The sequence below is a fragment of the Scophthalmus maximus genome, chromosome 20 (genome assembly GCF_022379125.1).
Source record: "Scophthalmus maximus strain ysfricsl-2021 chromosome 20, ASM2237912v1, whole genome shotgun sequence".
Taxonomy (NCBI): Eukaryota; Metazoa; Chordata; class Actinopteri; order Pleuronectiformes; family Scophthalmidae; genus Scophthalmus; species Scophthalmus maximus.
The window spans coordinates 663,446-678,225 of record NC_061534.1 but is presented as its reverse complement, the minus strand read 5'-3'; the positions used below and the strand labels follow the sequence as shown (position 1 = coordinate 678,225).

At 46.8% G+C, this 14,780-nt stretch overlaps 2 protein-coding genes across 2 annotated transcripts; one reads left to right on the top strand and one right to left on the bottom strand.

Moving 5' to 3' along the window:
- Positions 1-256: 256 nt before the first annotated feature.
- zdhhc12b (zinc finger DHHC-type palmitoyltransferase 12b) lies at positions 257-4,317 on the top strand. The gene is made up of 5 exons (XM_047329429.1): positions 257-728; positions 1,285-1,427; positions 1,531-1,623; positions 2,513-2,679; positions 2,763-4,317. Exons 1-5 carry the CDS (start codon positions 632-634, stop codon positions 3,076-3,078), a joined length of 816 nt encoding a protein of 271 aa, XP_047185385.1. The 5' UTR covers positions 257-631; the 3' UTR covers positions 3,079-4,317.
- Positions 4,302-13,742, bottom strand: pkn3 (protein kinase N3). The gene is made up of 22 exons (XM_035607387.2): positions 13,478-13,742; positions 11,647-11,908; positions 11,393-11,559; positions 10,777-10,900; positions 10,552-10,703; positions 10,251-10,473; positions 9,994-10,176; positions 9,662-9,771; positions 8,384-8,527; positions 7,863-7,938; positions 7,483-7,630; positions 6,922-7,012; positions 6,760-6,821; positions 6,544-6,613; positions 6,297-6,388; positions 6,027-6,203; positions 5,879-5,941; positions 5,704-5,780; positions 5,477-5,619; positions 5,281-5,388; positions 5,090-5,170; positions 4,302-4,996 (listed from the first exon to the last, which is right to left on the bottom strand). Exons 1-22 carry the CDS (start codon positions 13,496-13,498, stop codon positions 4,796-4,798), a joined length of 2,775 nt encoding a protein of 924 aa, XP_035463280.2. The 5' UTR covers positions 13,499-13,742; the 3' UTR covers positions 4,302-4,795.
- Positions 13,743-14,780: the final 1,038 nt, after the last annotated feature.

Genomic DNA, 14,780 nt, shown 5'->3' with positions numbered 1-14,780 from the left:
ATATCTGAGATTATTGATTTGATCTCCGTTTTAGTCACGTTAAACATTAGTTCACGTCGTGTTTCAGTACGTCCCCATTTCTAATAACAAGTTTCAATGTAGATATCTTCTGTACAACGCAGCCACAACCATAACTCGTGTGTGTGATACAGATTTATGATTTTAAATACTGGGATCAGTTCTCGCGCTTCTGTGTCCCTCCCGGCCTCCGTATCCCCGGACTGACACGTGACCGACGCCGGCCAATCACAGGCGAGGCTGTCGACAGACGACAACAACAAAACAAAGACGTCAAGCGAGTCGTCTCAGCTGATGAAGCTGTCTCTCGAGTCACACGTCAAATATGATGTGGATCATTTGAGTCTCGTTTTAATTCAGTCTTCTGTGTAAATCCCGCGAGACGAACCGCGGGTTCCACGGGGACCCTGTGACCGGGTTCCACCGGGACCGACCCGGGTTCCACCGGGACCCTGTGACCCGGGTTCCACCGGCCCGACGTCCCGGGTTCCACCGGGACCGACCCGGGTTCCACCGGGACCGACCCGGGTTCCACCGGCCCGACGTCCCGGGTTCCACCGGGACCCTGTGACCCGGTTCCACCGGCCTGACGTCCCGGGTCCATGCGAGGACCATGTTGAAGAACGTGTTCGGCTCCGGGTTCCTGGTGAGGACCGCGCACGTGGTGCTGACGTGGGTCGTCGCGCTCGTGCTCTTCCTGCACGACACCGGTGAGGTCCCGTGTTATATATACATATATACATACATATACATATATACATATACATATATACATACATATACATATATACATATCGTGCTCTTCCTGCACGACACCGGTGAGCCAAGGTTTTGGTTTTAAGATGAGAAAATATAAAATATTCATTCGCTTGTTTGTTAACAGCAGTAAAGTGGAGCTCAGAAAATAGATCTATAATACAAAGATACGACACATAACAAGAATCTTGTTAAAGCCTGAATATGAATCCTCAGTTACATTTCTTCTTTCAGGGTTTGATAACAACATCTTAGGAGTCATTGACATTTTGAATATATTTGTATATATGTATATATGTATATATGTGTATATATATATATGTGTGTGTGTGTATATATATATATGTGTATATATATATATATGTATACATATATGTATACATATATATGTGTGTGTGTGTGTGTATATATATATATATATATACACACACACATATATACATATGCATATATACATATCGGCAGATGCAATGTATTGATCCCTTGTGTTCGTCTGTGTTGCGGCTGCAGAGCTGAGGAAGCAGGAGGAGTCGGGTCAGCTGGTCCAGCCCGTCCTCTTCGTCCTGCTGGTTCTGGTGTCGGTGCTGCTCTACTTCGCCGTCTCTCTGATGGACCCGGGCTTCATCCTGTCCGACCGCAGCGACGACCTGCAGGTGATCCACAATCCTCTTGTCATTGTTTTTGACAACAAGGTCGTGACAAAAAAGTTTGGTCGTCTGTGAACCAGTTTTTCTTCTTCTCCTCATGTTGGTCCAGTTCACGTTGGGAGTGACCGAGGAGCAGCAGGACATGATCCCGCCCACAACCAAGTCCCTGCGCCAGCGCCGCTGTGGCCACTGTCTGCTGCAGGTACGACGCTCGCCGCCGCCCCTGAGTCTGTCCTGAGTCTCAGAGGGTTGAGTGTGGTTATAAGGTCGGCCCTTTGTCCTAAATGTACTGAGACAGAGCGTTTCTACGGAGACAGACCTTCTGTCTGTTTGATGATGACCACATTATTCTGAGAGATAAATACGCCCACAGAGACACCATGCACTGACCACCTGTTGATCTGTGTCACGAACCAGGAATCTGCTCAATACATTGAGCTCCTGTAATAAGACGTCCTCGATCTCTCCGTCTTCCTGATTCAATGACAGTAGAGGAGGAACTGAGGAAGGCCAACGTTTTGAAAGCTCTGGAAGAAGCAGAAGGATATGGAGTGAAGTTGTAATCCGTCATCGCTCTGCAGTGTCAGTGTTGTCGCTCGGGCTGAAATGTGACACTGTTCTAACGGGACCTGTAGGTTCCTCCAGGCGTATAGAATAACAAGATGACGAGTCTCCACGTTACACACCTGCACTACACTGTACATACTACAAATGAACACAACACGTCACATGACCCAGGAGCCGTCTGTACAGAGCAGAATCTGAAACTTGATGCTGTCGTCACTCGACCTGATTGAATCTAAATCTGATGCCTCTGATCTACGATAGAGCTTCTTCATCCAGATCATCGATTCAGCCAGAACCTAAAGACCTCGAAACACGTTGACATGAAAATCTTTTCCTCCAGATCCACTCACCGGTTTCAACAGAAGCCTCAGAGTCGACTGAGCCGCAGGTTGAACTGTAACTGGGCCTGAGCTTCAGTGACGGACATGAATGATTCAGAGGGAAAGTTGTTGTTGAACAGGACCGAGTCTGATCCACTCACCACATCTCTATGGTCTGTTTTGAAAACCTTTCTTTCCAAGCAGCAGCCAATGAGATCGAAGCACTGCCAGACGTGTCAGCACTGCGTCCGGCGGTACGACCACCACTGCCCCTGGATCGAGAACTGCGTCGGCGAGCGGAACCACCGCTGGTTCGTGTTGTACTTGGCCGTCCAGCTGCTGGTGCTGCTGTGGGGGCTGCACATCGCCTGGTGAGTACCACCACGCCGTCCGTATTCGTCTCCTCTCCGCCGCCCGACGACCTCTCACCTCCTCTCCCGTCTTTTTTCCTCAGGACGGGTTTTGGCTACGCGCCCTCCTGGCAGCTGTGGCTGCGCGCCAACGGCGTGCTGCTGACCGTGGCCGTGCTGGTGGCGCTGCTGTCGCTCATCGTGCTGCTGCTGCTCGGCTCGCACCTCTACCTGGTGTCCCTCAACACCACCACCTGGGAGTTCATGTCGCGCCACCGCATCTCCTACCTCAAGCACTGCGGCGCCGACGAGAACCCGTTCGACCGCGGCGCCGCCCACAACATGTGGGGCTTCTTCTGCGTGTGGGGCTCCGTGGTGTGGGAGCAGGTGTACTTCAGGGCCGGCAGCGACCAGGTGTAGAGACACGGACAATCTGAAACTATCCTCGTGTGAAGTTTACCTTCTTATATCGGCTCAACTTCCTCCTCTCCGTGGTTCACCTGCCATGTAGTTGAATTCCTCATTATTCTACATTCCCAGACTTCCCCTCTTCATCTCCGTCCTAACGATTGTTTACAGTCATTCAAACTTAGCGTTTTCCTATGAATTCCACTGTCTGAGGACAGCTACGTGTGAACCTGACGAATGGACTGTTACTGAAATCTAAAGTTTACTCCTGACGCGACCTGCACAAGTGACGCTTCGACGGTTCAGATCGATGGTTTGTTTCTGTTGGAGAATCTTTTTAAATAGTGTCACATGATAATTGGTTTAATTGTTGAGTCTTATTTATTCTGTACAGAGGATTTACTGTCTTAAAAATATCTGTCAGACCAAAGCTGCGTCTCACACTGAGTCCACACGTTTTAGTAAAAAAGAAAAAAATCATTGTTGCTATGGTTACGCCTGGTGGGAGTTTTCCAGCCTCTTGAATCAGAGACTTGTGGAAACACTGCTGGTCCACGTGTCAGTGTGAAAACTCTGAGTTGTGTTTTAGTTTGTAAACGACGACGCAGACGCCCCACGTTCCCTTCTCTGATTGGTTCATCAGTCATGACTCAACGTCAGGAACAGCTCCACCTCGTCGTCGCTCCGAGAAAATGATTCTTTCGGAACTAAAACACTCGTCGTTCATGGGGATTTTTTAGTTTTTTAAAACTTAACGTGTCGGTGTGGGCGTGGCCTCAGTCAGAATCTTTTACTATTTATCTATTTATTTGAAACTTCAGTTGATTTGAACTTTTACAGTTTTGAGAAGCTACACTGTGTCGTTCTCAGTATTTAATACGACCTGGTTGTTGTACAGGAATCTTCAGCATTTCAAGCTATTTTATATTGTACATAGTTTCTAAACTATTTTAAACCAGAAAATGTCTTTAGGGTTAGATTTAATGGAGTGAAGAGAAGATGGAGTTAGTTTCCCTTTTGTGCAATAGTGACGACGTAAAAGCAATAATGTGTCGACAAACTGCAGATTTCCTCTAATTAGACTCGTTAGTGAGATTTCTGGTTTATATGAAGTAATTTATTTATTTATATGAATTAATTAATGTACCTCTGAATTATATGCAAATACTGTGTCATGCAATGTTGTTTTGTTTTTTTACTGTGAACATGAATAAATCAGTGTTTGATGACGAGTCTCCTGGTTGACGTCCAGCAGAGGTTTAATTTATTCATCAATGTTTCCTTCATGTGGTTTTTATACTTAACAGGCAAAATTATTTTAAAAAACCCAAAACACAGTTTAAGTGAACTGAGAAAGATCAAAGTTAAAATAATTTCCCAGTAAATTGGACCCCGACAACATTTCACAGGTTATTTATCAGACGGACAGACGAAAGTTTCTTCGTCTGATTCAGCAATTTTAAAGAATCAGAATCAGACTGAGAAAGTGCTGAAACGTCCTGAATCCCTGTCATAATCTCGGTTTAATAAAAAACAAACATCCGAAGCAAAAGCTGCGACAGCTCGAGGACAAACAGTCGACACGGAATCTATTTGTCAGAGCCCAAAAACAGTAAGCGATGTGGAAGTGCGACAGGCGGATTCTGCCGAGAGGTGAAGACGACGAGGACGTGAAGAAGCTTCTGTCTAACCCTATAAAAGCAGGGATGATGAAGATGAGGGGGAGGGGTCATCTCATGAAAGAGAAGTCAAAGTCGGTGAAGATCTGCTGCTGCTCGGCCGTGAGGACGCAGGCCGTGCGCGGCAGCGTGAGCACCGGCTTCAGGCGAGTGAACTCCTCGTCGAAGTTGCTGACGTCCTGCGGCGCCCGGATGACGGGCAGGAAGGGCGGCTTCACCGTCTTGGCCAGGAGGGCGTCCCAGTCCGTCGCCTGTCAACAGGAATCACCCACAGGTTAAACACATCGTCATCAACGGCTTCTGTTACAGAGTGAAGGGAACACGCAGGTGAATCGTTTCAGGACCTGGAAGAATCGGTGTCTCTTGATCTCCGAGGCGTCTTCGACACCTGCTCCGAGTCTCGTCGCCGGATTCTTCTGCAGCAGCTGAAACACAAGAGAGTCGGAACAACAGGACACGTGAAGAACATCTGAACGTTGAATCAAACCAGATCAGATGTTCCCTGATTCGTTCCGATGATTGACAGGAGACGAACCTTCTGGATGAGCGACACCGACTCGGGAGAGAGGAAGCGAGGGAAGCACACGTCGTCGTTGACGATGCTGTCGAACACTTCCTCCTCGTCGTCGCCCGGGAACGGAGACTGACGGAGGACAGAGAGCATCAGTTGCTCAGAGGGTTAACTACAGAATATTTTGTATATTGTACATACTGTACATGATGATACTGACCTCCCCCACCAACATCTCATAGACCAGGACCCCGAGCCCCCACCAGTCCACACTGCGAGTGTAGTTGTTGTCGGTCAGAACCTCTGGAGCCAGGAACTCGGGCGTGCCGCAGAACGTAGAGGTTCGATCCCCGTGGCCCATCCCTGCACGCAGAGGTCAAACGCCTGCGTCACATCGAAGAGACTCTTTCAAATGACTTTACATGTTTTAATTAAACATTTCTTTACCTTCTTTACACAAGCCGAAGTCTGCGATCCGGACGAAACCGTCTGCGTCCATCAGCAGATTGTCCAGCTTCAGATCCCTGACAGACACAACAAGACGATCGCAGATGCAGACGTCACCCTCATTTACAATGTAGCGTCATTTTATAATAACATTGTTATTGACGAGTTGGCTCACCTATAAACGATGTGGTTCTGGTGAAGGAACTCCAGACCGAGCAGCACGCACGCCGAGTAAAACCTGCAAAAACACAGAGGTCGGGACGATGCAGGAGTTTACGAAGGTGAGCGGACTGTGGCGAGCAGCGAGCGGACTGTGAACTCACCGCGCCTGTTTGTCGGTGAAGATGCTGGAGTGGATGTGCGTCATGAGGTCTCCTCCCGGAGAGTAGGCCATGACGAAGCACACGTGGTCCGACGTCTGGAAGCATCCGTACAGGTTCACCAGGAACGGGTGTCGCGAGGTGTTGATCACCTCGAAGATCCTCTTCTCACACATGAGGCTGACGGGTTCACACGTACAGATTCATATTCAGGTTCATCATGTGAATGTGGGTTATGACTTGAAAAGGTGAAGATCAGGATTGACTTCCCACCTGTCGACTTCATCACGCGTCACGATGTCGCCTTTCTTCAGAGCTTTGATGGCGAAGAGTTTCCCCGACTTCTTGTACTCTGCCAGCAGAACCTGTGATCAAACGTTTAACCCACAGGGACTTTAATGTTGTTTCTTAAAAATATAGTTTTAGACAAAGGAAACAAAGCAGAGAGGAAATGAGGGAAGACGTTGTGACAGCGTCCTGAACCCGGAGACACCGGGTCGGTTCTGAACCTCCGGTTTACCTTCCCAAAGTGACCTCGTCCCAGGACGGAGAGACAGTTGAAGTCGTCCATCTGCAGCCCGTCGTCACGGCTGCACGAGAGAACACAAACATTCAGAGTTTAGAAAAGTCCTTACGTAGAACATTAATGGAGTTTAGATCTGTTCTGTATTACGAGTATTTCAGGAAGTGAAGGGAGAAAAACATGGAAACAGAAACACAAAGTGTTTCTACTCACTGTGCAGTCGGGAGGATCGACGGTTGTCTCTCCGGCTTCGGACTCTTGTTTTCACCGGGAGACTGTTTTATTATTCCAGCAGAAAAACATAAGACGAGACGTCAGCCACAGAGATCAGCATCATATAATATTCTTTACCATCAGACAATCTGACTTTCTCACCAGCGGAGAGCCTCTGATGTTCTTCCTGCTGCGATGTGGAGATCTGCCCGGTTGATCTTCAGAGAAGTTCAGACTCACGACAGCAGATTCTCTGAGAAAAACAGAAACAAAGAAAAAGACAAGCTGTTCGTCAATCACACTGAAAACTTTCTGTAGTGACGTTCGAGCGTCGTCAGTTTCCTAAACACGTTTCTGCAGCATCTCCACGACCCGAAAAATCAATCTATTCAAATGTTTCACATTAACACAACATTTAACATGAACAATATTAAATATATTTCAATACTTCCCCCCAAAATGTCCCTTAACTCCTCTAAAATAATGGTTAAAAAAATATGTTTGAACTCATTTATCAGATCCTTCTTTTATCTTATTTGATAATGATAGAACCACTCTGCGTCTGACTCCTCTCAGCTCGGATGCAGGTCAGTGACCATGTTGCCATGAGCCTCCTCTGTTCTCTCTGAGCAGGAGGAGAAAAGGCCTCGAGCTGAGTGAAGACGTTAATGGGTCTCTTTCAGAGGAATGTTTCTGGGTCGCCGTGTGTTTACAGACTCTTACTGCGACTGCGGCATGTTGGAGGACGTGGGGCCGGCCAGCGGAGGACTCATGGGCTCCAGCGAGCTGCAGGGAGGCAGGATGCTCATCACCAGACGGCCCCAGGTGGCGAAGTTCATGTTCATCTGGGTGGCGCGAAGGAAATCCTTCCCTGAGAGAACGAGAAGAGAAAACACTCAGAGCTCAAACCAACAGTCTCCTGATGAAACCACATACAAATCTGCCAGATACAGATTTTTATAAGATTATAATTGCCGGGGGAAAAAAATGTGTCCTGACTCTCAGAGTGTTGGAGGGGTTAAAGGTTGGCCCTTGTTCCTGAATGTACAGAGACAGAGTGTTTCTATGGAGACAGACATTCTCCATAGAATAAATGCTGCTACCTTTTTCTTTAGGGAAAATCCTCCTCTGCCTCTGGAGTTTGGAACGCCGCTCGATGACAGGGTTGATGAACGTCACCTGGGGACGAACAGAGGAGCCGGTTAAGGTTCAGGTGAAGAGCTGTAAGCAGCATCGGTGACGGGGACGGAAAGGCTGCTGCTGCGTGGAGTCGAAAGGATCTGGTGTTGGTGGTTTGGGAATGTGATTATGAAGGAACCTGGTCGCCTTCCACCGGACGTCCTACTGGGGAGAGGAGAACCAGGAACGCTTCAGGGTTCCCACCAAGAGGAGGAGGGCAGAGCGACCCCCTCCCCGGAGGGGCCTCAGAGAACGGATTAATGAAAAATTAATTTGAACTTCTGGTTTCTATGATTTTCACAAAAGGAACCCAAACATTTCTGGTTTTGAAAAGTAACGCCACTCTGAAATGTACACAAAGAAATTGGGAAGGAATCTTTCTAAACTTAGCATATGACACATTGTGAATGAAGTGGAGCTTCGGTCAACTAAAGAGAGCGAGAACCTCGATGAAGAGGATTCCCTGAGGCTCCAGCTGGAGACACATGCCGTGTCGCCGGTTGTCCAGGAAGTCCTCCAGCCGCAGGAACTTCACGCCGCCCAGCGCCCGCCAGTCTCTCCAGAACACGGCGATCTCCAGCTCCCTGGACTGGACCCACAGACAAACACACGTTCAGACCTTTATACTTCAATGTGATTTTTTGTTTTCTCAAAAGTCTGAATTAATATTTTTGTGTGTGTAACAGAACAGCTTCATCTTCTGAATTAAACTCGTCAGATGTTTCCACAGGCTGAGTTACTAGTCAATTGTCAGGGAAACTTCTGTCCTGACTCTCAGACTGTTGAGTGTGGTTGAAAAGTTGTCCCTTTGTCCTAAATGTACTGAGACAGAGCGTTTCTATGGAGACAGACATTGTGTCTGTTTGATGACGACATTATTCTGAGAGAGTTAAATACACCAAACACTGACCACTTGTTGATCTGTGTAAAGAGCTCCATGTAATAAATACTTCTGCTGAAGACGTCCACAGTCTCTGTCTTCCTGTTTCCATTACATCAATGACTAGTAAACTGCCCTTTGTGTGTGTGTGTGTGTGTGCGCGCGAGTGCGAAACTTCCATCATCGAGTCTTGAGAGGGAATCTGGGCATGTGCGGTTTAAAAGCAGATTAGAGCGAATGTCAGAGGATTAGCGACGGGATTACACGAGGAGAGTCGGAGGTCGAGACCGTCGGAGACTTGAACTCGATTATCGTCGTCGGGCTGAGAACAGATGTTCCACATCAGAGGAGACGACAGAACAAACTGTCTTGACGACGACGTGAAGATGAAACTGAAATATTATTTAGTTTCTCACATTAGAGCAGAAACCAGCTGATTGATCAAAGGTCAAACTTTTCAGCGTGCGTGAGTAAAAATAACCCTTGAATATTCCCCCGTTCTGTTTCGCCGTGGACGTCAGTGAGTTTGGTAGAATCATAACTTTATTCGGCATAGAGTTGAAGTTTATTGAAGGATAGAGTCTTGAGATGAACCATCTGGTTTTCAAGGTGTGGTAAAATTAGTTTTAAGGATTAATGTCATAATACAAACGTGACGCAGTTTATCTGCCTGATCTGAATCTCAACTGTAATTCAAACATAATGTGGAGGTTTAATTCAGAACTTTGTCCTTCAGCAGCAGCTTCATGTCCGAGTGTCTACGAGTAAAATCTACTGCAAACATTTCAAAGAATACATTTCTAATCACGTCTCATTGAAGCAGTGGAGTAGAAAGTCACTGACTCGTTCCAGCTCGATGCTGAAGCTCTGGCCCCAGGCCTCCTTCCCCAGCTGCCTCCAGTGAGTGTGACCCACGATCCTGTTGTCCAGCTTCAGCACCGCACTGATCTCCGCTGGACACACACACACACACACACACACACACACACACACACACACACACACACACACACACACACACACACACACACACACACACACACACACACACACACACACACACACACACACACACACACACACACACACACACACACACACACACACACACACACACACTCGCTGATATAGGGGCTGTGTGGACGTATCAGACAGAGGTTGAGGTGTGAACTCACAGGACAGGTCCTCGGACTTGGTCGTCTTGCCGTTGGCGCTGCGTCCCGATAGGCCGGCTCTCGCCTTCAGAGACTTCCCCTCCGAGAGGCTTCCGGGCGTGAGCGGGACGCCGGTCACGCGACCGCGACCCGGGACCGACTCCAACAGGTCCTGACAGCCCATCAGACACACCTCCAACCGACCTGAGAGTCACACACTCAGTGAGAAGGAAACACTGGACCAAGACTAAAATGTAGATGTAAATATTGTCAGCGACCTGTGAGACTGGCGGGTTTGAAGAAGGAGGACGAGTGCGAGGAGGAGGACAGAGCGTTGGACTGTTTCTTCGGCGTGCCGCCGGACGGGGAGTTTCCCAACGCCAGCTCCTCTTTGATGATGGTGTGTTTGGGATGATCGGGAGGCAACTCGCTCAGACGCCGCTCCAGAGACAGACGCAACAGATCCACCTTCTGAGACGACTCCTGCATCCGAGCCTGAGCCTGAGGGACACGACGGAAACATTATGTTTCTACCTCGTCGGCAGACTGATACCAGGAGTAAAACCAGTTGATACTCACCTCTGCCAGGATGCGGCGGTCCTGGATCTTGCGCCCGCTCAGCTGCCTCACCACGTTCTTGGCGCCTTCTGCGACGGCCGACTCGATCTTCATGTGATGCGTGAGTTCAGCGAGTCGCAGCTCCAGAGGAGCGATGGTCTCCACAGCGTGGCCTGAAGGAGGAGGAGGAGCAGGTCAAGACCGGTGATGTGATAATGATGAATCAGTGATGATGATCTGATTTACCGTGAGTTCCTTCTCGCTCGTCGTCTCTGGCCTGACCCACTTTGACGATCTGCATTCGCAGCAGCTCGATCTTGGTGCGACTGTCCTGCAACATCTGCTGAGCCGTGGACAGCATCTTCCTGTCCTGGAAAACAAGATGGACGACTGAGGACCATCCACTGAGCACCGACACTGTGCCTCCGTCTGTTTCACTGAGGTGATCAATAAAACTGAGCGACAGGAAAACTAAAAAACGCACGGTCCTGTGTTGTTACTGGAGCAGATCTGCCTGGAGATTTATGATGAGCCAGAGGAGAACCAGAGGAGAACCAGAGGAGAACCGGAGAAGAACCAGCCAGAGGAGAACCAGAGGAAAATCATCCACAGGAGAACAAGTCAGAGGAGAACCAGAGAAGAACCAACCAGAGAAGAACCAACCAGAGGAGAACAAGTCAGAGGAGAACCAGAGAAGAACCAACCAGAGAAGAACCAACCAGAGGAGAACAAGTCAGAGGAGAACCAGAGGAGAACCAGAGGAGAACCAGAGAAGAACCAACCAGAGGAGAACAAGTCAGAGGAGAACCAGAGGAGAACCATCCACAGGGGAACCAGAGGAGAACCAGTGTGTGTGTGGTACCTTCACCGAGGTGTTGCTGTAGGTCTGGATCATGTTCTCGGCGCCTTGCTTCACTTTGGTTTCCATGGTGAGTTGTTTCTTCAGAGTTCTGACCCGACCGGCCCGAGGCGACCTCACTTCCTGCCACTGACACGACTCAGCTAACGGGTCGTCCGTCTCGTCCGGGCCTGAGCAGGAGAATCACACGGAGGAAAGGTTCAGTTCTCTTCACCCAGACGACAGATGACGTCGGTGGACGGGTGAGTTCAGTTCACCTGAGGTCCGGTCTCGCTCCGTGGCCATGGACCGGGCGTTGAGCTCGTTCAGTTCCCAGTGCAGCTGGTCCAGCTTCCTGCTCGACGCCTTCAGTTGTCCCTCCACGTCTGACGCACTCTTGCGGTTGGTGACGGCTCGTCGCAGCCGCTCCGCCGCCTCCTTGATCTTCAGCTCCCGCTGGATCTCCTGCCTCAGCAGCGTGCGAGCGTCTTCCAGACGCTGCTGGAACTCCGGGTCCAGGATGTCCACCTCGTCCAGACTCTGCAGACAACCAACACATGGAACCTCCTCACAGACAGACCGCAGGTTCAAACCCTCCTTGTTGTGGTCTGGCACCACGTTGCCGCCGCCCAATGACACGACCTGGATTATTAAATCTAAGATTGTGAATAGAAACTCAACTAAGTTGAATCAGTCTAAAGAAAAGAAATGAGAAGCAGCATTGGACGAACTGATGAGGAGGTGACACAAACACAATGGTTTCTACTGCAGCAGCAACAACGTGAGTTAAATCAGCCTCCGTCAAACTTCAACCACGAATCTGTTTTGTTTTCCAGATTAATTTTAATAAATCTGCACAGAAGCAAACAAAAAAAGACATTTGTCCAAATTGGATTCAGTCCACATTTGAAGTGGGTTTGAAATCTGACAGGAAGATTGTTCCAGGTGACAACGTCCAAATTTAATTTGTCAAATGTTAATATTTTGAAGAAATTATTTGCTTCATTATTTTTGGGCTTTTAACATTTTAGTGATATCATTAATATTAATTCAGTTTTGCTTAACACTGTGTTGACTTCTACTGTTCAGTGCAACAAATACAAATTCAAATACACAAATACAACAAAGATTCAGCAAATATGAAATAATATCTTAAACTGTAACAGATTTGGATTATGTAACAGATTTATGGGTTGACCAATAATATCTGTTGAAATGAGATCATATCAGAATCAGTGTTTGTTTACCGATGTGAAAACTTTTATTTTACAGAATAAACAAATCAGAAAAGATGTTTTTATGTTTACATTTTATGTAAAAAAAAAAAGAAAGAAGAAGAAGCTTCTTTTCTTAATTCAGTTTCAATATATTTGGTTACATTTGTGTCTTATTTTTATTTATAATAAAGTTTATGGTTTAACTGTAAAATATCAAGCTTAATTTACGTTTCTTTATAATTAGAGTTTGAAAACAACATTATATACAACAGTATTTGAATTTTTTCCATCCCCAACATCGATATCGGTGGAAGATGCAGTTTCATAAATAGGATCATATTATATTGAACGTGATATTCAAACAGCGATGACTCGACTCCAACAACAAGTTGAGCAAGTGTCTGTTTTCATTTCTATACAGTAAAACTAATCCTCATAACCACGCCCCCTCCTGTCAATCAAACACTGAACATTTACATCACGAGCAGCTTCACGTTGAATCTGACTGGACGACGAAAAGAAACGTTTCTTTAATGACGATAAAGAGAAATTATTTGATAAAAAATAATTACATCAAAACACTTATAGTGAAATCAGAAGTTGAATTTGTTCAGTTTAGTTTGTGGGAACTCCCGCCAAGTGACGTGTCCACGGTTTCGGTTAAACTCGGCAGGTGTGTGTGTGTGTGTGTGTGTGTGTTGATGTGACCGTCACAGACACCGGAACTGAACAGAAACGAGAAAAACTGGAAAATCCAGCGCGTCGACCGGTCGCTCCCCTGCGGACGGACCGGACGGACCGGACCGGACCGGACCGGACCGCAGCGCAGCGCCGGGGTCGGACCGCGTCTCCCGGGAGAGAGGAGTTTGAACCCGCGGGTCAGTGAACGCACCTGTTGACCGGAGCCCGACATGGTGCCTCCGTCCGCGGCTCGTCCACACACCGACACCCGCCGGCGGTCGCTCCTCTTCGGCTCGGAGAGCAGGTGGAACACGACCCGGCTCGGCTCGGCTCGGCTCGGCTCGGCTCACCTGACAGGTGAGAGGTATCGTCTGGGTGAAGCTGTCGGCTCCGCTCGGCTCCGCTCGGCTCGACTCGGACTGGACCGAGAGAAAAGTTTGAATCGAGTTGAGCTGCGGACCGACGCCAGACTGACGTCAGCGGCGGGATTGGACGGCGGCCGGTGATGACGGCGAGGGTGCGGGAGCCAATCAGGGAGCAGTGTTTAGTGCACCTGCCGAGGTTTCCTCCTGAGGCCCCGAAGCCTGAATAACTGAAAACTACATTAGAATTAGAATTATATGAAATACAGAAAAGTAAATACATTTAAAATGACACATTTGCATATATTTGATTACATAATATATTCAATTGACATTATAATATACATACGATTTCGATTTAATTAGAATAAGTATTATAATTATCATACATATTTTTTCTACATATAAACAAATATGATTATATGAAATTGAATGTATACAATAAATAAATATAAATTATTTTATTGGTGCCTTAGAAGGAAAAGCCATATCTTAAATTTGATTTATTTTAAATTCAGGGAAAAGTTAGTTAAAATATTTATCGAGTCTGTTGATACCTCGTCACAGTAACTACAATATTTGATCATCAGAGAGAATTCTCCCTGAACAGAACATCATGCTCCTGATGGACTGAGCTGCAACAAGTCATATTCAACATGACTCAGTTTCCAAGAATATTTAAAATTCAGTTGTCATAGAACAATCACTGCAAGTGCTTTTTATTTTCCATAATTCATTTGTGCCATTTATTCTTTAATGTCTGTCTGTTTAATGCTTTGGTCTGTTTGCTGTGTTTAAGTATATATTTTTTGTTTGATTTTTTTTATATTTGACATATTTTTTTATCATTATATTCAAAACTTTTGATTTCATTGCTCCTCATCTTGAGCAGGACTCCGTCTGTCAGAGGAGATCATGCATTTCAGTGAGAATTTGTTTTATTTAAATTCAATTCACTATTTGACTTTTTTCACACAAACAAAACTATCAGACAGAAAGAAAACTGAAGACAAAAAGAAAAAATTTGTGAATGTGAAATTTTGTAAAAATGTAATTGAATTAATTACAACATATTTTTTGTAAGTTGTGTTGGTCTTAAAAAACACATTAAGACAAAACTACAAATATCTCACTACAATTTACTGGTATGAG